Raw genomic sequence first — 22,369 nt, 5'->3', positions numbered from 1 at the left:
TGTCTCCATCTTTTAGTTCCCTGTTCTCCAACCACAAAGGAAAGAAATAAGGAAGGAGTCCATGCTGCCTCCAGAAAGTATCTATATACCTGATCGCCCAGTCACTTCTTGCAGAGGTAAGCCAGACTGTGGCTTAGGCCTGCTCCCCATCCGCTCCCCAGGAGGAGTGGGCCTAAGCCATCAGTAGAACATCCTTGAGGGCTCCTGGACTGTGAGGGGGGCTCAGGGCTGTGGGACACCCCTCCCCACTGAATTTTCATGCACCAGGCCTCGGTATGTATGTGTGTATATATATATATATATATATAAAACATCTGAAGGAAGCTTATCTGAAACACATCCTATCTAACAGAGGGAATATGCTAATAAACTATCACTTCCTCACAAAGATGGTGGCACCCACAGCCAATAAGGAGGGAATATGCTAATTGACTGCCATTCCCTCAAAAATGGTGGTACCCACAGCCACAAGATGGTGGTGCCCAGTCCCCTTAGTCCCACTCAGGCAGCAGGTGTGTGGTATGGCCAGGCCTGCCCCAAGGCAGGTCCAGCTGCTCTGCATGCCTGCCTCTGAAGTACCCCAGTCTCCTTAGACCCCTAGCCTCCCAGGGTTGGCTCAAGGCACAGGCAAGCCTCAGATGGCAGCTGCCTAGCCACCCAGGGTTGGCCCAAGGCTCAGGTAACCAGGGCCGGCCAAGGCTTGTGCTGCCGGCAGTGGCAGCAGCAGAGGTGTGATGGGGGTGTCACCTTTCCCTGTTTGCTGGGTTGCTCCTGCCCCTGAGTACCCCCAGACTGTGAGAGGGGGCAGGCCGGGCTGAGGGGCCTCCCTCCAGTGCATGAATTTTCATACACTGGGCCTCTAGTCCTATATAATAAAAGGGTAATATGCAAATAGACCAAACGGCAGAACAACTGAACAACCAATCAAAGCATAATATGCTAATAATATGCTAAGGCTGCTCAACCACTCGCTATGATGTGCACTGACCACCAGTAGGCAGATGCTCTGACCAGTAGATTAGCTTGCTGCTGGGGTCTGGCCAATTGATCAAGATGGGTCGGACACACCCTGGAGCCCTCTCTCATTCCCTCCCCAGCCTGATCATGCACTGGTGGGGTCCCTCAGTCTGGCCTGCACCCTCTTGCAATCCATGACTCCTCAGGAGATGTCAGAGAGCCAGTTTCAGCCCGATCCTGCAGGCCACTCCCAATGGGAGGACACCAGATGCAAGGCGTGAGCCTCTCCCAATCAGGACTGATTGGGTGCAAGCCCGTGTCAGGCACAGTGGTTACAAGATGAACAAGAGCAGTAGGAGCTGCAGGCAGTATTGGACTGAAGGTTTCAGACTTATGCCTACAGGCCACCCAGAAGGACACCAACCATGCACAAATTCATGCACCAGGCCTCTAGTTTCTTCATAAGGCACATCATAACTTCTTGAACTTAGGAAAACAAGGCACCACTTGAGCATTATACTTGGTGGCCATTTTAAACAGCAAAATCACCAACAAAAAGCACAGAATTACAAACAAATAAACAAAATGTGTCATGAGGTAGATTCAAAAAAGGATAACTGCTTATAATATGGGAGCTGAAACTATCAAGTGGAGTAGCATATGTTTTGAACTCAGCTGGGACCATAAGCATTTGACGTCTCAAAATTTCCCTCTCAATGCATATGTCTGTAAATGACCACAAAGGGTGTCATGTATTGATTTGGGGGTTATAAATAATTTTTTGTGAGCGGGCAATTTGCAAATAGGGAATCTGAAAACAATGAGGATTGACTTTTCACAAAGTTAAGGCATCCATGTAACAAGTACCTAAGTCAAGAAATAAAACATTTCCAGCATCCTTTCAGGCCCTCTTCAAGGGTAGCCACTGTCCTGACTTCTAACATCTTATATTAGTTTGTCCATTTTTTTCACACTATATCAATGTAAGTATGTGTTGTGTACTCTTGTGCCTGACTTCTTGTCAATATTACATTACTTGAGGCCTGGTGCACAAAATTCATGTACATGGAGATTGATCCCTCAGCCCAGCCTGCGCACTCCAGTAGTCCTGGAGCCCTAGGGAGATTTCCAACTGACAGCTTAGTTCTGTTCCCCATGGGCCTAAGTCAAACATCTTTAGTGATGCCATGGAGGTGGGAGAGGCTCCCGCCACCGTTGTTGTACTTGCCAGCCATGAGCCTGGCTTCTGGCTGAGTGGTGCTCCCCCTGTGGGAGTGCACTGACCACCAGGAGGCAGCTCCTGCATTGAGCATCTGTCCCCCTCGTGGTCAGTGCACATCACAGGGACCAGTCGTTCTGTAGTTCAGTCGATTTGCATAATAGGGTTTTATTATATAGTATTCATGCATATTGTTGCAAGTCATAATAGTATTAATCACTTTAAACATTTTTGTCCATCTGTTCTGTACAATTAATTTTGTCTGAAGTGAATTTGTATTCCAATCGTTGCTTTGTTGTCTTGCCTAGAATATTTCTTGTGCTTTAAATTTCTGATTTTCAGTGGGAATCTTTCTGATTCTTCATCTTTCCCTTACTTTCTAGTAATGGAGTGGATATGCTGCTGCCTTGCCTTGTCCCCCATCCCACCACAGACTCCAGTCCAGAACCAAATCTTATAGGGGTGTGTTTCAGCATATCTGTTCTGATGAAAGATTGGAGATACCCAGTCTCAGAGCCTGCATCAGACTTGGCTCAGGTCCTGCTCATGAGGCTATAGCTGTCCACCTGACTCCTTGGGTCCCTATTTTACTGGAAATAGTTACACTAAGTAGCAGTGTGGAAGCCTTTCTAAGTCACCTTGAAAGTAGTGACAGCCCCCTCCAGCTCCTGGATTTGTGCAGGAAACCTTACTCTATTCTACGCCTTATGTGGAACTGTTTCGTTCCTATTTCTCTCCTGAAGTCAGTCTCCTGCCACCACTGCCTGGGTCCTGACCTAGAGCCCAGCATGCCTTTGGCTTCATCCTTGTTCACCATTATGGATCTCTGATCCTAGAGATGCTTGCCTTGTCTTTGATGCTTGCTATCTTTTTTTGGTTATCTCTTTTTATATTTGACCTGTCATTGCTATGTATCAGGAAATGGATGAAGTTGAGGAGTGGTTTTTAACTATGCTATCCTGTCTGACTTCTGTATTGCTTTGTTTTAACAGAGGATAACAAAGCCATTTGTTTCTGAGATAAAGTATTGTTTAAGAGTCCTCATTCAGATGGAACCAACCAAATGTCTATCAATGAATGAATGGCAAACAAAATGTGGTATATCAATATAATGGAATATTAGCTATTCCAAGAAATAACTAACCATTAAAAAGAATTACTGGTGCATGTTATTACATGGATGAACTTCATGTAATTCTGAATAAAAGAAGCCATACACAAAAATGCCATCCTATCTAATAAAGAGGGAATATGCTAATTGACCCTCATGCCATAGCAAAGATGGTGGTGCCCAGAGCCAATAAGGAGGGAATATGCTAATTGACCAACCCACCCTCAAAGACGGCAGCGCCCACAGCCAATAATGATGGAATATGCTAATTGACTGCCATGCCCTCAAAAATGGTGGCACCCACAGCCACAAGATGGCAGCACCCAGTCCTCTCATCCTTGCTATGCCTCCAGAGTCCCCCAGTCCCTTCAGACCCCCAACCTCCCAGGCTGGCTGGAGGCACAGGCAAGCCTCAGCTATTGGCTGCCCAGCCAACCAGGGCTGCCCAAGGCTCGGGTAACTAGGATTGGCCAATGCGTGCACTGCCAGCAGTGGCAGCAGCAGAGGTGTGATGGGGGTGTCACCTTCCACTGATCACGGGGTCACCTCCTGCCCCTGAGGGCTCCTGGTCTGTGAGAGGGGGCAAGCTGGGCTGAGAGAACCCCCCTCCAGTGCATGAATTTTCATGCATGGGGCCTCTAGTATATTATGATTCCATTTATATGAAATATTCAGAACAGATAAATCCATAGAGACTGACAGCTGATTGATGGTTTTGGGAGCTAGGGGGAGAAAAAAAATGGGGAGTGACTTCTAATGGGTATAAAGTACCTTTTGGGGTGGTGAAAATGTTCTGGAACTCAATACTGGTGATGGTTGCACTACACTGTAAACATAGGAAATGCCACTGAATTGTGCACTTTAAAATGGTTAAAATCATGAACTTTATATTATGTGAATTTTACCACAGGCAAAAAAAAGTATCCACTCTTTTTCACATCTTCCTAACTGCTACTGTTTGAATAGATCACTCCTTTGCAACAACACAATACCTAATTTACACTTTTGCTGAGCATCTTTCACATTACTCCGCAAATTATTTGTTCCTCTACTGGACTATAAGAGAAGAACTATGTTCTATTCAGATTTGTTTCTTTATTACCTTGTTTAGTGTCTGGCACAGAGTAAGCCCAATAAGTACGTATTGAATAAATGAATGAGTACATTAGTTGAATTCAAATGACCGCTCAAAAATTTCACTCTTCTTTAGGGTCTCTTAATTTATTGTTAAAATTATCCCCTAGAGAATTTTATTTTCATTGGGAAACATATTTTAATGCATTAACTCAGAGCTGAAGCCTTTGGTGTTAGGGCCCCTCCTAAAACTCTGACCTCCCAGCCTTTGACAGTCCTAATCTAGCATCTACTGGAGGTATAATCAGAATGGCTGAAGGCTCAGTTATACAAAATATTCTCAACAACTATGCTCAGAAATGCTTCTGCTGAGTCACCCTCCAGCACAAAGCATTTTCTTTACAGTGCTTTCATCTGTCCTCAGATATTGCAGTCTCCCTCTATAGAGGATAAGCAATGCACCAAATTGGAAGAGACTTCAAAGGGGTATGTCTGTCTATGCTCCAATGTATGCTTGCAGGCTTCAGGGTTATAAATTTCCCAAATATACCAGCTATCAGATTAAAATTTTGAGATACAAAAATTTATTCCTTAGCTTTAGGTTCAATTCTTCACAATATGGCTAAAGATATATTTATTGTTCCAACTTGTGTGGAGATTCCCTCAGCATTAACTCTTTATACCCTCAAAACCACCCCTTTCACTCTTCCATATTAAAATTTGCAATTCTTTTGTTTAAAAAAAAAAAAAACTAAAACTAAAACTAGGAACCTACCATGTGCCAGGAACTCTGGATTCCAACATCTTATATTATATAATAAAAGGCTAATATGCAAATCAACTGAACAATGGGATGACTAGTTGCTATGATGCACACTGACCACCAGGGGTCAGATGCTCAATACAGGAGTTGCTGCCTGGTGGTCAGTGTGCTCCCACAGGGGGAGCATGGCTCAGCCAGAAGCCAGGCTCATGGCTGGTGAGCACAGCGGAAGTGGCACAGCGCTAAGGATGTCCAACTGCTGTCTTAAGGGTTTGCTTGAAGTTCCTATTTCTGACTCTAACCCAGCTTTGTAAGATATAACCCTATATTTACCAGCTTACAAACATTTTACTAACATATTACCCTTTGTGTTTTTAATAAATGGAAAAAAATCAGTGTTAATCTTTCTTTATGTGCCAATAGTCAGCAGCCTGTGGGCAGGTAGAGAGTGTCTGTGCCCAGCCACATGGAAATCCCTTTGATTACCTGAAATAGAGATATAAAGCAGAAGCTTGAAAATAATTGCTTTATAGCAATTTAAATTCCATGGAGATATCCCTTTATGACACAGCATCCCCCAGTCTGACATCACAGAGTCACCTCATCTGATTTGATTAATGCAAACAGGACTTTTTCTGGGAAATCCCACAGCCACCAACAGTGCCCTGGAGTTCTCAGTTACTCTATGGTCCCCAGAACTGAAGTTGGGGGATATGGCATATTTCTCTATCATCTAGGAGACCCAAGGAGACTGAAGCCATTGCTTTCTTTGTTTATTCAATATCCTAGGGAGAAGGGATATATGTGGTCCCTGGTCTGCTTTGAAAGGGATATGCTAGGATTCCAAAACCAGTCTTCCAACCTGCCTCCAACAGTGATGCTGACTACTGTGGCAACCAGCAGCTCTCTATCATTAAGCCACCTGAAAAATAGTTCTACAGTAAAAGGATTTAGTCACCTGTCATTAGTTGGTCCTGATCACAAATGCTATTATTTGGCTACATCTGGTCAGCAAAGCATTTGAAGGTCTGCTTTGGATGTGAGAGTGACTTCTCCTTCCTAGCAATGCCTTTTGTACCATCTTCTTGTATGTAGCTATATTGTAGCTAAATATATGCCTGCTTGTCACTGTCTTAGTTTGGGTTTTCCAGAAGTTAACCCTAGGACAAAGATTCAAGGTCAAGGAATTTATTTTAAAGATGATCCCAGGAGACACTGGTAGGAGAAGAAGGCAGGGAAAAGAAGCTATAAAAATATTATTACCAAGCAAGTTACTGGGTGAACTCTGGGAAACAGAATATTACACAAATCTCAGAGTTACAGCACCTGAGGAGTGAGGAAATTGTGATATTTACATGCCCATTTCCAACAGCCATTGGTTGACGGCCATTCCTCTGTAACATTAATTCTATGACTATATGGGGGGAAAATGAACCTTAATTTCTACTTCATTTTACACAAACAATTTAATGCAAGAAAGAGCATATGCCTACCCTAGCTGGGTGTCTCAGTTGGTTGGAGCATCATCATGTACACCAAAAGGTTGGGGGTTCAATTCCCTGTCAGGGCACATATCTAGGTTGAAGTTTCGTCCTCAGTCGGGGCATGTATGGGAGGCAACCAATCGATATTTCACTCTCAAATAAAAATAAAAATAAAAAAATAAAAAAACACCAACCAACAAACAAACAAAACTATCGTAAGGTGAGCATTAAAAGAAAGAAAGAAAGAAAGAAAGAAAGAAAGAAAGAAAGAAAGAAAGAAAGAAAGAAAGAGCGAGCATATGCCTAGATGTAAGAGATAGAACTATAAACTATCTACAAGAAATCAAAGGAAAATATGTGTAAAACCTTAGGATAGGCAAAGATTTCTTACACAGAAAGAATAAATAAAATGCATCTGAAACTAATAAATTGAACTTCATTCAGAATAAAATAATTCTGTCCTTTGAAAAACATTAATAAGAAAATGAAAAGACAAGTCATAGCACAGGAAATAATACTTTCAATACATTTATCTCACCAAAGACTATATCTATAATATGTAAAGAACTCTGACAAATCAATAATGACAAAAGATTGGAACAGACATTTCATAGAATACAGTATACAAATGGCTAGTAAGACATTTGAAATGGATCTCAACATTATTCATCATCAGGGGAATGCAAATTAATGAGATATTACTATACATCCACTAGAGATGCTAAAACTAAAAAAGGCTTGACAATCCAAATGTCAGTGAGAATAACTGGAACTCCTATATTTTTCTGGTAGGAGTGCAAAATGGTACAACCACTATGGAGAACTCTTTGGCAGTTTTTAGGATTGTTTTTTATAGGGTTAAACATGTATCTCTTTAGAGTCCAGAAATCCCACTCCTAGGTATATATTGAAGACAAATAATAGCACCTATCTACAAAAATATTGGTACAAAATGTTTATAACAGCTTAACCAACAGAAAACAACCCACACATCCACTATCAGGTGAAGAATTAAAAAACTGTGATATCTTACAACTAGTAGCCCTGCACAAGAATCCATGCGCCAGTAGCTCACCAGTAGCTCACTGCCACCCTCCTGTAGCTCCCCCTACCCCTCATTCCCCTGACCCTTCTCACAGCTTGCTGCCCTGCCCCCTCCTATAGCTCTACACCACCCGCTTGTAGCCAGTAGCTTTCTGCCCACTACCCAGCCCTCCTGTAGCTCCCTCTACCCCTCGCCACCCATAGCTTGTTGCCCTGCCCCCTCCTGTAGCTCTCCACAGCCTGCTTGCTGCTCACTGCCCCACCCTCCTGGTGATCCGATCATTATGTGGTTGGTCATTTTACTTCACAGGGTAACAACCATTTGCATGTTACATCTTTATTATATAGTATAGAATGTAAAAAGGATGAAATACTATACACACACCAATATGGATGAAGCTAAAAGACAATTATATTGAACAAAAGAAACAGATACAAAAGAGTACATTCTGTATGGTTTCATGTATATTAAGTCCAGAACAGAAAAGCCACTCTATTGCGATAAAAATCAGATCAGAGATTGCCCTTGGGAGTTGGAAATTGACTGGAAGGAGGAACTCCTAAGGGAATTTGGAGCTTTTAAAAAATATTCTGTTTCTTGTTTGGGATGGTGGTTCCATGAGTGTATGTAGATGTCAAATCTCATCTAATTGAACATTTAAGATCTGTGCTTTTTATTTTATAAAATTATAACCTAATATATATTGCAGATTTGTCTTTAAAAAAGAAAACACAACAGCCCTAACTGGTTTGGCTCAGTGGATACAGTGTCGGCCTGCAGACTGAAGGGCGCCTGGTTCAATTCCATTCAAGGGCATGTACCTTGGTTGCGGGAACGTCCTCGGGGGGGGGGGGGGGGGGGGGGGGGGGGTGCGGGAGGCAACTGATGGATGTTTCTAGCTCTCCAGCTCTCTCCCTTCCTCTCTGTGAAAAATCAATAAAATTATATATTTTAAAAAACACAACAGCCATTAAAATATGAAGTAATTTGCTTCATTTTCTGCCTTCCCACTAGATTATAAGCTTCAGAAGGTTAGAAGCCACGTATGTTTTTTTCTCTATTATCTCTATTATATCCCCAGCACCTAGTACAGTGTCTAGGACTTCTTGAATTTGTTACTATCATAGGTTTTTAATGAGCCTCTGTTATAAATGGTGGCTTTCTATCTCTCCTTGCAGACATGGTCTGTTCTTGGCAAATGCTTGTTGCCCCAGAAGTTTGAGCATAGGTGTATTGTCTAGGATGGGAGCTTAAAGATGGGAACCCAGCAATGCCCTAGGTGTCCTTGGGCACTGATAGGCTCCCAACTGTGAACACCATCTGCTCTTGTGAAGGGTGTCTGACAACATCCACAGCCCTGGACCTGGAAGGTGAGAACCTCTGAGACCAAATGTCAGACTCCCACTTCCATCCTTCTGCCTGTAGGGAGTCACAGGAAGTAATTTTAACCATGCAAAAGGAAAGTACCAACATGTATGCTGCCTTGTAATTTACCAAGTATTTTTCCACAAATGATCTTATTTTATCCTCCCTAAGACCCTGTAGGTAGGTATTTACTAATCCTTATTATTTTACAAGAGGTTAAGTGTAACAGCTGGCAAGTGGTAGGGCTGGGCTTGAAACCAAGTTTCTGACCATTTACTACTATATTAAATGCACTACGGCTGTGTCATTTAAGGACCTTCAGCAGTTTCTGAAATCTGGCCTCTTCAAGCTCTACTGGACTAATGAAAAGATAAGTGACAAATATCCCTTGCCTTGGATAAATAAATTTCAGGAGCAATTTATTCTATATGCACTGAAAGATTAACCTGCCTGGACAACCATTATGATAGTTACTGCCCCATGCAAATTTTCCATGCTCCTCACCACCTATAAAGTTCGCTCTTCTTAGCTGCTCTTCAGTGCTCTTCTGCCCAGCTTACCTTTGTGGCCTCATCTGCACCAAACCTTGCCTTCTGGCTGTATGACACTATCCTCATCTCTGCAACTCTTGCTCCTAAACTTGGTCTTGATATGGAATCCCAGGGTTTTGTTTTTTTTTTCCATCTTCACTTGGGAAACTTTCTCACCCTTCAAGTTAGGACTGAAATGCCATTGCCATTCTCATTCATAGTTTTTACTTCATCTGAATCCTTTGAGCCCACAGTTTATATCTTTCACATGGCAGTGTCAGTGCCTTCCTTATTAGATCTTGAGGTACTAAAAGGCTAGATGCATGCCTTAACCATTTCTGTCCACTATGGTGGACTAGCATAGCTGCATACTGTACATATTTAATCAGTGCTGTATAGAGTGAATAAATTACCACTTCTCTAACCATTGTGCATTTAATACCCTTTGACATGTATATTAATAGTTTAAAAAAATGTTTGCATTATAACTTTATTTTATGAATATGGTTAATATAGCCCCCACTTTCTATATACATTGCTTCTGATTGACAGACTGGATTTGACAGACTAAATTCTTTGCAAGTGGAGTGGATATATGGACAGATTGTGGAGTAGAAGTACACTTGTACTCTGGCTGTATAACCTTGGACAAACTGCTTCTTCTCTTAGGAGCTTATTTTACCTCCATCTGTTCAATAGGGGAAATAATCCCTATTTTGCTTTTTTATTTAATCACCAGAAATAACAGATGTAGACTACAGATCTCCCAGATCTGCCACTTAATTGACCTACTGTTTGAGACACACCTTTTTGATGGCAGCATTCCATCCAAAAGTTCTCTTTTGGAAAGAACTTGGTGATCTGAAGGCAGTATTTCTAGGAGGCTGCAGTATGATGAGGAAATTATCCTACTGGAGGTTGAGTTGTGGTAGGTTAGAGGTGGCAGGGTCATTATCATCTGAAAGGTTGCTGCGGGGAAGGAGAACACAATGGTTTTGGCAGCCTGAGAGAGCGGTCTCGTCCTGCATACGATTACCGGGTGTTGGCCAGTTTTCGTAAATGTCTCCTGAGGGAAGGTGAGGGCCAGAATACTGCAAAGGTGGAATCAACTATCACTGATAAGTGGCCCAGGCCCACTTCCAGTTGGAAGTCACCACCTCCACTTTGCCCTCCAAGAGGACAAGGCCCCTGGAGGTCCAGAACCACACCCACAACCCGAAAGCCCCTGCGGGAGGCTTTAGCGCCTGCCCATTGGCTTGCACTCAGGGGAAGGCGGGCCCTACACAACCGCACTTCCTGATTGATCAGCTGCGTGATTGGCAGACGCCCGCTGGCTGTGAGGGCCAGAAATGGCGGAGGAGGCGGGGAGAAAGCAGGCGCGCCTCGGGCTGCCAGGTGGAGACGCGGCCCAGTGGCCTCTGGAGCGGTATGGCCGTTTCATGCCCTTGGGCACAGGAGAGCCGTCTGGACCTGGCCTGGAAGCTGGGATGGCCTCTTCCCCTTCGTGGAAGGTGAGGCCTGAGGGCAGGAAAGGCCGCGAGGCGCTCACGCCCGCGGGGTTGGAGGTGTGCCGCCGCCATACCTTACAGATGGTCCCGAATGCCACGGAGAGAGGAGGAGAGGAGGAGGGGACACCGAGGGATTGGCAGGAATGGTTAGCAGATAGCTAACAGAAAATTAATAGATAGTAGTATAAGGCATAATTGAAACCCAATACGTTCTCAAATAACTTATTCAGAGATATCTTTGAATATCAATTATGTGTTAGATATTATTCAGGAGATTGAGACATATCAGTGGACAAAATATAAATGATCTCTACCCCCATTTATGTTTTTAGTCTAGTGGACAACTAGTACTTATCTAAATAGCAGTATAATTATGTAAACCAATTCCACATCCCTTATGTGGAAGGGAGGTTTGGATAGTCCAAGTTATGGACAGCCAAGCCTTCACACAGAAGGACTCAATTGGAATCCTAGCATTGCCACTGAATACCTGTGACCTTCGTGAAGTTACTTATCCTCCCTGTACCTTAGTTACTTTATCTTAAAATAGAGATTATAATAATACCTACTTCATCAGATTGTTGTATTGAGTATATTTAAATATATAACTCATCTAAAAGAGTTCCTCGTGTAAATTATATAAGGGTTTGCTATTATTATTATTATTACAATTTCTTGCCCTAGTGTTATGTTTTAACACTATGGGTTACTAAGAAGTCAGCTCCTTTTGGTCTATTTTAATTATTGCATGTGGCCTGTGGGGTTTTGGGTTATGAGCGCATGCGCGCGTGTGTGTGTGTGTGTGTGTGTGTGTGTGTGTGCACGCGTGTGCATGTGTGTGTGTGTGTGTTGTGTGTGTGTGTTGTGATTTGGACAGCCGTGGGTAGAAGAGTAAAACAAAACTAATAGTCCAGGTAGAGGACACAACGTGTGCAAAGACCCTGCATCTGGAGAAATCTTAGCATGTGTAATGTACATAGAAAAAGAGTAGGGCTAGTGCTTATGGAGAACAAGGAGAATGAGGTTCTCTGGAGAAGTATACATAGATACCTTATGAACATTGTCCCAAAACCAATAGGAAGCCACTGAAGGGTTTTAAGTAGGGGTATTTTCACCTTTGGAAGATCACTCTGGCTGAAGTATGGAGGTGAAATTGGAGAAGAATATGAGTAGATTCAGGAAGGTCATTTATAATGCTATTGCAATGTGGTAGGTGATAATGACTTAGACTGGAGGGTAAGGGTGAGAGGGGAGGATGGCAGTAGAAGTGGGAAACTGAGCACACAAAATCTCTTTTGGAAGCAAAAAAGACAGGATTGGAGATTGATTGGATGGAGTGGTGAGAATAAAAGACTTCTGGGTTTCTAGGGTAGATAATTTGGGGATGGAAGACAAACAGTGAGGGAATAATCCAAGACTTCAGTTTTTAGTGAGTTGAGTTTAAATATATTTATGAAGCATACAGGTGGAGATGTTGAATAGGTAGTTGGATGTACTGGTCTAGACTCAGAAAGAAAGATCTGATCTGAAGATGTAAAAGTGTGGTGGGCATGGAAGTGTGTCATCAGCATGAAAGGGATGTTTATAGTTATGAGATTATCTGAGATTCTACCAAGCCCCAAGGTAGCATTTGTAGGTTAGGTAGAGGGTACAGAGTCCCTTAAAGTTTGACAAGGGAGAGAGTTGGGAGGCATCCAGGAGAGTTATTTTAAGAGGGAGAGAACAAAGAGAAAATGATGACTATAGCATGTCCATTGGATTTAGCAGCACGAAAGTCCTTATGGTCTTTACCAAGAGAAATTTTAAGAGTGAATGGAGTGGAAACCAGATGGGGTGGGCTGAAGAGTGACTGTAGGTGAAGAAGTGGAGCCAATGTGCATAGTTGAGAGACTTTGCTATGAATGTGAGTAGAGAGGGGGCTTAATGAATTGTTCACCAAATTCTAGAATATTAAAACTAGGGGCACTACTTAAAGCTTAAAAATCATTATATCTAGGAGCATAAAAAAGGCATTAAATACCTAGTTGTACTCTTGTGGAATGCTGTACCCTGAAAAATTATATAGGCTGCAAATGCAAAATGGGGTGAATAAAGAGTTAAACGCAAGAATAACTTACCGATAAAAAGATCTTATATAGGTTGTCCCCCAAAAAATATCTACACACCTTATCAGTTAATATGGCAACTTTGAAAATGCAATGTATTTTAATAAACACTGCCTTTATGATTGTTCAAAGTTATGTGTATACATTTTTGGGACAACTTATATATATATAAAACAAACTAACCTGGGGAGTTTAAGGGCATATTTAATTTTTGAGACTACCCAACAAATTCCTTGATACCTGTTCTTAATACCATATAAACCCATTCTCCCGAAACATCTGGTTTGGGTGCATTGGTACAGATTCAGGGTTAATTCTTAGATTCATCCTGTAAACCAGAGGCCATGGGCATTTGACCATTTGAAGTTGATTGTCATTACATCTTTCCCCTTCTTTTTGCAAAGCTCTTCATAATTACAATAATTATACAGAATAGCACTTTTCCAGTTTTCAAATGTTCAGCATAAAGCCAGGCTGCAATGAAAATAAATGAGGTTGCCGAAACCGGTTTGGCTCAGTGGATGATAGAGCGTCAGCCTGCAGACTGAAGGGTCCCGGGTTCGATTCCAGTCAAGGGCATGTACCTGGTTGTGGGCACATACCCAGTAGGGAGTGTGCAGGAGGCAGCTGATCAATGACTCTCATCAATGTTTCTAATTCTCTATTTCTCTCCCTCTCTGAAAAAAATTAATAAAATATATATATTAAAAAAAAGAAAGAAAATAGATGAGGTTGGCTTTTGTAGTGCTTTTGAAAAGTGAACATTTGTACCTTCTTTTGAATTTTTGCTAAACCATCTTACCTCCTGTGATCAGTTTCAGCTTAGGTCTGTAATTTATTTATTTTTTTGAAAAACGAACGAGAAAATAAGATTTGTTCTGTTTTGCAATAATAATAATAAAAGGTGAGCCTTCTAAAGCACTACACTAAGTTCCATGTGAATTTCTTATTTTAAAAATGCGCTACTCTTCAGCTGCCAGGCTGGGAGCGGCCAGGCCCGGAGCAGCCAGGTCGGGTGCAGCCAGGCCCGGAGCAGCAGCTGCCAGGCTGGGAGCGGCCAGGCCCGGAGCTGCCGGGTCGGGTGCGGCCAGGCCTGGAGCAGCAGCTGCCAGGCTGGGAGCGGCCAGGTTGGGAGTGGCAGTGGCCAGACCCGGAGCAGCTGGTTGTGGAATGGACCAGAGCAACAGAGGCCAGGCCTGGAGCAGCCAGGCCTGGAACAGCTCGCTCCTCACCTGCCCCCGCCCCAAGGCTGCCTCTCAGACATGGCTGGAAACTTTTGCGGGAACTTGAGGGTCTGCTGAATCAAGTGATGAAAGCTTAGATCTGGATATGTTGAGTTAGTATAGCGCTGGGGTGTTGATTTGTGAGTGCCTTGTGCGGGGCCTGGATGAGGTTGGTTGACCTATTTGGAAATGTCTTTTGTGTGAAGTGTATCATTGGGCATGTGGAGGTATTATTGATACGAGAAAATGCTAAGTAACTGATTTACTATCTGAAAAGGGATTTACTATTGGGGAAAGGGAGGGAGGAAGAGACTGAACATAAACTGTGTTGGAGGGGAAGTGGGAACCTGGTGGAGGGGGGAAGAAATGAGGAACCTTTGTAATAATATGAACAATAAAGATTGATTTTTTAAAAAATTTTTAAAAAGTATAAAAATAAAATAAAAAATAAAAAAAATGCGCTACTCTTAGTAAAAAAAAAAAGGTATATGAAGTATAAAAATATATTATTTTGGTCCTGGCCAGTGTGTCCAGTGGTTGGAGCATCGGCCTGCACAGCAAAGGGTCTCTGGTTTGATTCCCAATCAAGGGCACGTACCTCAGTTGGGGGTTCACTCCCTGACACACCCCAACCCCATGGAGTATATGTAGGAGGCAAAAAATCGATGTGTGTATGTGTCCCTCCCTCCATCCCTCCTTCCCTCTTTCCTTTCTATTCCCCTTCCCTTTCCTTCCCTCCCCTTCCCTCCTTCCCTCCTTCCTTCCTTCTCTCTCTTTCTCTCCTTCCCTTCCTTTCACTCTCTCTCTGAAAAGCAATGGAAAAAATATCCTTGAGTGAGGTTTACAACAACAACAACAAATTATTATTTTGGAGGATAGAGTCATTCTGGTCTTTTTTTTTTTTTTTTTTTTTTTCCTACTAAGGAACTTTCAAGTTCAACCTTGGTTGAACCTATTTTGAATCTTTCCCATTTTTCCACAATTATGTGGAGAATCTGATCTCCTAGTATTTTAGTTGTTTAATTACAGAGAATACTTTCACCATAATGGTTATATGCTAAGGCAAAGATGTTGAATGAAGAGAAAAAATGAATAGTACAATAAGAAGTCTGTGACATACTAGTAAACAATCTATATAGAATAACATGTATATATTGATTTGACTTACTTATCTGAATTGAATTATTCTTGTTAAAAGTTACTATCTGGACATAAATTAAATACAAATTGAAAGCAAATAAACTTTTTGTAACACTATAAGAAAAATCAACAGTTTAGAACTATGTTATTCAGATTTCAAGGCTTATATTATAGAAATCACTTGGGGATTCTTTTTTAATGCAAATCCTGATTCAGTATGGGAACTAAAATTCTGTAGTTCTGACCAGCTTCCAAGTGATGCTGATGCTGTTGATCCTAGGACCACAGTTTGAGAGGCAAAAATTAAGAAGAATGAAATGGGCAGTCATGAGTAAAATTACTAAAATGAATGAGGTAAAGCAATCAGTTTCATAATAAATATGCAAATGTTTTCCTAATCGGGTTAATATTTAAACCATTTGCCATTTAAGGGGAATGAGAAAATGAAATACAAACTTGAACTTCATTTTAATTCCTCACATCTGTTAGCCCAGCCCTTCTAAAAATGATGGTCATAATAACAGATTGGTCCATTTAATGTATTTTATGTCTGAATATAATTCATTCTAATTTGAGAATAATTTTGAAATGTGATGTTAATTGCAGGTTGCTTTCAAATTAAAGTTTTCCAGATTCCAAGGATTTCTCAGATATGCCCTAATTTGGTTGAAACTGACAACTTATTTTTTCATTTCAAAGGGGAAAAAAATCATTCTTTAATTTTGATAGGAGGAACTTAAAATAATTACTCTACTTAGAAATTACAAAATAGAATGTGAAGTTGTACTTGAAATGAACTTTAAAGTGTGAATTCAGCACAAGATATATTTTGAGTCCTCTTAACTGTCCTTTTTTTCTCTGTATTCCTAGTGCTTACATATTTCCTAGCATATGATAGGAATGGTAAATGTTTGACTGAATGGTAACTTTTCTGAACTTTTTATATAATAATGTAATAATTATGACATCATAGCTACTATTTATTAAGTATTTACTTTGGCAAATTTTTACAGTGGCCCTATGAAGCAAATATTTTTATATCCATTTTATAGATAAGTGAAACTAAAACAGAGGTTCAATGGCTTACCCAGGAACATAAAAATAATGAGTGGGAAGAAAGAATTCAGACTCTATGTTTCCTGTTTCCAAAGCATGTACTTTTAACCCATTATGATGTTTGTCTTAGAAGTGTCAATATTTTAAAAAAATATTTTGTCAAAGTTTTTATTAAGAATACACTTGAAACAACAGAATTATGAAAAAGAAATTTTGAGATATTATCATCATAATTTTTTATTCATGAAAAGCTTCAGAATAGAAAATTTAATAGTTCAATCATTTGTTGAGAATTATTTAATTTTTAAATTAAAATTTTTTAAATTACAGTTGATATTTGCCATTATATTAGTTTCAAGTATACAGCAAAGTGGTTAGACATTTATATAACTTACAAAGTGATCTTCCTGATAAGTCTAATACCCACCTCTCACCATAGCAGTGTTAATATTTTATATGAGACAGTAGTTCAGTTATGTAGATGAGAAATTCAAAGATCAACATAAAAGGTAAAAATAATAACTTTTTAAAAGATAATTTAAAGTTTATTAAGCCTCAACAAAAATTATTATTATTTTAGGGTGTGTTGATTTTTTCATTGAAAAAATTTTAAAAAATATTTTTTAATTGCAAGTTGACATCCCATATTATATTCCTTTCAGGTGTACAGTATAGTGGTTAGACCTTTTATAACTTCAGAAGTGTTCTCCCTGTTAGCACCAGTGTGGCTAAGTCAGTTGGAGCATGGTCCCATACACTGAGAGATAGCAGGTTCAATCCCCAGTTGGGAGTGTGCAGGAGGCAGCTGATCAGTGTTTATCTCTCTCCCTTTCCCTCTCTGAAATCAACTTAAAAAAAAAAATGATCTCTGATAATTCTAGTAAGGCAGCTGATTGGTATTTTTTGTATCTCTCTCTCTCTCTCTCTCTCTCTCTCTCTCTCTCTCTCTCTCACTCTCACTCTCTCTCTCTCTCCTTTTCTCCCTTCCTTCCATTTCTCTCTGTGAAATCAATTTTAAAAAAGATATAGATCTCACTGAAACCGGTTTGGCTCAGTGGATAGATCGTCGGTCTGCGGACTGAAAGGTCCCAGGTTCAATTCCGGTCAAGGGCATGTACATTGGTTGTGGGCATATCCCCGTTAGGGGGCGTGCAGGAGGCAGCTGATCGATGTCTTTCTCTCTCATCGATGTGTCTAGCTCTCTATCCCTCTCCCTTCCTCTCTGTAAAAAAAATCAATTTAAAAAAAAAAAGAGATCTCCCTAATAATTCTAGTAACCATTTGACACCATACATACATAGTTATTACAATACTAGAGGCCCGGTGCACAAAATTCATGCACTAAAGTTGGGGTCCCTCAGCCTGGCCTGTGCCCTCTTGCAGTCTGGGAGCTCTTAGGAGATGTCTAACTGACAGCTTAGGACCCCTCCCGGGAAGTAGGCCTAAGCCCGTCAGTCAGACATCCTTAGCGCTGCTGTGGAGGTGGGAGAGGCTCTTGCCACTGCTGCTGTACTCACCAGCTGTGAGTCTGTCTGGCTTCTGGCTGAGCAGTGCTCCCTCTGTGGGAGTGCATTGACCACCAGGGGGCAGCTCCTGTGTTGAACGTCTGCCCCCTGGTGGTCAGTATGTGTCATAGTAACCAGTAGTTCTACCATTTGGTCAATGCATTAGAAGCCTGATGCATGAAATTCATGCAAGGAGCTCAGCCCTCGCAGCCCCAGTTTTGTCCAGGAGGCCAACCAGAAGGTTGTGCAGACAGTCATTCTGCTGTTTGGTCTAATTAGCATATTAGCTCTTTATTAGATACTAGAGGCCCGGTGCACGAAATTCATGCACAGGATAGGCGGTGGGGTGTGCGGGTGTGTCCCTTAGCCCAGCCTGCACCCTCTCCAATCTGGGACATTCCTCTCACAATCCAAGACGGTTGGCTCCCAATTGCTTGCCTGCCTGCCTCCCTGATTGCCCCTCACTGCTTCTACCTGATCACCCCCTAACCACTCCCATGCCAGCCTGATTGATGTCTAACTGCTCCCCTGCCAACTTGTTTGCCCCCAACTTCCCTCCTCTGCTGGCCTGGTCACCCCTAACTGCCCTCCCCTGCAGGGTTGATTGCCTCAACTGCCCTTCCTTGCAGGCCTGGTTCCTCTCAAATGCCTTCCCATGCAGTCCTGGTGCCTCCCAACTGCCCTCCCCTGCTGGCCATCTTGTGGTGGCCATCTTGTGTCCACATGGGGACAGGATCTTTAACCACATGGGGGCAGCCATCTTATATGTTGAAGTGATGGTCAATCTGCATATTACTCTTTTATTAGATAGGATAGAGGCCTGGTGCATGGGTGGGGGCCAGCTGGTTTTCCCTGAAGGGTGTCCCAGATCAGGGTAGGGGTTCCTGTGGGGCAGCCTTGGCGAGGGAGGGGCCTATGGTGGTTTGCAGGCCAGCCATGCCCCCTGGCCACCCAAGTGGAGACCCTAGTATCTGTGATATATTTATCTTATACAATTGAAACTTTGTAGCTTGGAGCAGAGCCAATCCTCCTGCTTGCTCTGGGGCTGCCGCCATTTCTGTTTGGATTTGTTTACCTTCTATAATTGAAACTTTGTAGCCTTGAGTGGAGGCCTAGGCCAGCCAGGGCAGGTGGAAAGCTTGGCTTCCTCTGTTGCCTGGGAAACCCAAGCCTCCCTCCTGCTCTATGTGGCTGTAACCATATTGGTTGGGTTTATTTGCATACTCACTCTGATTGGCTGGTGGGTGTGGCTTGTGGGCATGGCTTGTGGGTATAGCAGAGTGATGGTTAATTTGCATATTACTCTTTTATTAGGTAGGATGATTACTGACTATATTCCCTATGCTGTACTTTAAATCCCTGTGATTATTTTGTAACTGCCAATTTGTAGTTCTTAATCCTTTCCTGATTTTCACTTAGCTCCAACCCCCTCCATTGGCAACCATCAAAATGTTATTTATATCTATGAGTTTGTTTCTATTTTGCTTAAAGATTTTATATGTAAGTAAAATCATGGTATTTGTCTTTCTCTGTCTGACTTATTTGACTTAGTGCCATGGTCAGCAAACTGCAGCTTGCAAGCCACATGAAGCTCTTTGGCCCCTTGAGTGTCTCTTCCACAAAATACCATGGCCTGGGCGAGATTATTTTAAACAAGTGGCATTAGAAGAAGTTTAAAAAATTTGGCTCTCAAAAGAAATTTCAGTCATTGTACTGTTGATATTTAGCTCTATTGACTAATGAGTTTGCCGACCATTGACTTAGTGTAATACCCTTTAGGTCCTTCTGTGTTGTTGCAAATGGTAACTTCATTCTTTTTATGGCCATGTTATATTACATTATATATTGTACCACATCTTTTTTTATCTAGTTGTCTATCAGTTGGCACTTAGGTTGTTTCCAGATCTTGGCTATTGTAAATGAAATGTCCTTCTTTGTCTTAAAGTTTCTTTTAAAGTCTGTTTTGTTTTATATAAGTATTGCTTCCCAGCTTTTATTATCATTTCCATTTGCATGAAATATCTTTTTCCAAACCTTAATTTTCTAGAGGCCCGGTGCTTGAAATTTGTACACAGGGAGGGGGTGTCCCTAAGGTCCCCCCTGAGGCATATAGGACCTCAGTCCCACACCAGACTCTTCTGCCCAGACTTGTGTAGCTCTAGGGCAGAGGCTACTTCCTCCACATTCTCCCAAACCTGAATTTTGCCCCCCCTCAGGGCACTAGGCCCACCGTCCCAACTCCTGATAGCTCTGTCCACCTGAATTCAGGTTCCTAGCAGAATCTGGGATAGACCAAGTAGTGTGGCTTTAGGATAGGGTCATTTTTCCTTTGCACATATAACCAGTGTAGAGCCTTTCCTTCACACAGCCAAATCTTGATCTGTTTGGGCTTGGTAAACTCTGCTAGTGAAACCCTAATGACTCCCAACTCATCACAAAGGCCTGCAAATACCTGGTGGGTGGCAGCTGGACTTGGTATACCCTGAGACTTTTGCTGAGTGGTTTCAGATGAAGCACAAGCACCTTGTTTGAACCTGTATCAGTCTGGTGAACACCACTTGTTCCTACCGAGAACCTACCTCATGCAACTTGAGTATTACCAGAGGCTCTTTCACTAATGGAGCCAAACAGGCAGCCAGCAGATGGAGGCAGATGGAAGAGGATCTTGAGGTGCCTTGGGCCTATTGCTTGCCTGCCCCTGGACTCTGCTAGTGGAGGATAGCCCTGATGTGCAGTTTATTTCTTTCCATGCACACCAAGGACCAGCAGAGGCAAGCCATGAACTGTGGATCACCCTCCAAACAGGTTGCTCAGGTCCAGTCCCTTCCAAGAGCCCCAAAATAGACATATCCAGTGGCCAGCTTCAGACAAATTCAGAGCAGGATCCAGTTATCTCCACAAGCAGCATATCCAAAAGGAAATCTTGGCAGGCACTAGACCCTCCTGAGGTAAATTCCACTTTATGTGGTCAGCATCTGCACAGCAGATCATATATTGTGGTTGGCGTCAATTCTCACAGTCAGCCAGATTTTGGGTTGACCCTCCACGCAAATGGGCTAATAGCAGTCAAGACTCAATTACAACAGGAGAGCTCACACAACCCATGCAAGGGTCAATCCTGGAGGGCTCAGCTCATGTGATCAAAGGGATTGTACCAAAGTACACCTACTATATAAGGCCACTCTACCAAGACTGGGAGATATTGCAGATCTGTCTAATACACAAAACGAACACAAAGAGGAGAGACAATGAAACATGCCCCAAATGAAAGAACAGGAGAAATCTCCAGAAAAAGGGCTAAATGAAATGGAGGCAAGCAATTTACCAAATATAAGGTTCAATAAAAAAGATTATAAGAATACTCAAGGAATTTAGTGAGAACTTCAATAGCATGAAAAAAGACACAGAAACCATAAAAAAGAATGAGTTAGAAATAAAGAATACAATACCTAAAATGAAGAATACACTAGGTTGGATGAAACAGTATTAAATTAGTGATTTGGAAGACACCCAATCAGAAAGTTAAAAACAAAAAAAAAATTTTAATGAAGATAGATGCAGAGACCTTTGGGTGAGCATGAACTGTTAAAAACATCCACATAGTAGGGATACCAGAAGGAGAACAGAGAGAGTGAAGGATTGAGAACCTATTTGAAGAAATAATGGCCAAAAACTTCCCAACTTGGTGAAGGAAAGAGACACACAAGTCCAAGAAGTTCAGAGAACCTCAAAAAAGATGAACCTAAAGAGGGCCACACAAAGACGTATCATAATTAAAATTGCATATTTTAAAGACAGAGAATTGTGAAAGCATCAAGAGAAAGATAGTTACCTATAAAGAAACTCCCCAAAACTGACAAACATTTCAGGCCAGAAATTGTTGACATGAAATATTCAAAGTCATGAAAAGCAAGGACCTACAACCAAGATTACACAGCAAAGCTATCATTTAACATCAAAGGAGAGAAAAATGAGGGGGAGGAGAACCAAGATGGTAGCCTAGTTAAGCACCTCAGCTGCTGCCTCGTACAACAATTTCAAAACAACAACCAGAATCAGAACAGACATCATCCAAAACCACAGGAAAGCTGGCAGAGTGGGAAATCTACAACTAAAAAGAAGGAGAGAGGCTCACGGATCGGATTGGGAGGTGCAAAGCGCTGAGGTAGGGTGAAGTGTGCGCAGAGAGGAAGTTCAGCCAAATGCCTGGCTAGTGGGAGAGGAAAGGAAGTCCCCGATTGCACTGAACCCTTCCCGACTGTACTGAACCTCAGCTTCTGCTGA

At 42.0% G+C, this 22,369-nt stretch overlaps 1 protein-coding gene across 3 annotated transcripts in view; it reads left to right on the top strand.

Annotated features, from left to right (window-relative positions):
- Nucleotides 1-10,895: 10,895 nt before the first annotated feature.
- The window catches only part of REC114 (REC114 meiotic recombination protein), a 97,289-nt gene continuing 85,815 nt past the window's right edge, over nucleotides 10,896-22,369 (top strand). For all 3 annotated transcript variants that reach the window (XM_045587122.1, XM_036456493.2, XM_036456487.2), the window contains exon 1: nucleotides 10,896-11,059. In XM_045587122.1, coding sequence (XP_045443078.1) covers nucleotides 10,898-11,059 — 162 coding nt within the window. In that variant the 5' untranslated portion in view covers nucleotides 10,896-10,897. The remainder of the gene's footprint in view (nucleotides 11,060-22,369) is intronic.

This window comes from Pipistrellus kuhlii, unplaced genomic scaffold (assembly GCF_014108245.1).
Source record: "Pipistrellus kuhlii isolate mPipKuh1 unplaced genomic scaffold, mPipKuh1.p scaffold_m20_p_1, whole genome shotgun sequence".
In the NCBI taxonomy this organism is placed as follows: Eukaryota; Metazoa; Chordata; class Mammalia; order Chiroptera; family Vespertilionidae; genus Pipistrellus; species Pipistrellus kuhlii.
Note: the sequence above shows the minus strand (reverse complement) of the source record. Positions and strands in the feature narration are given on the sequence as shown.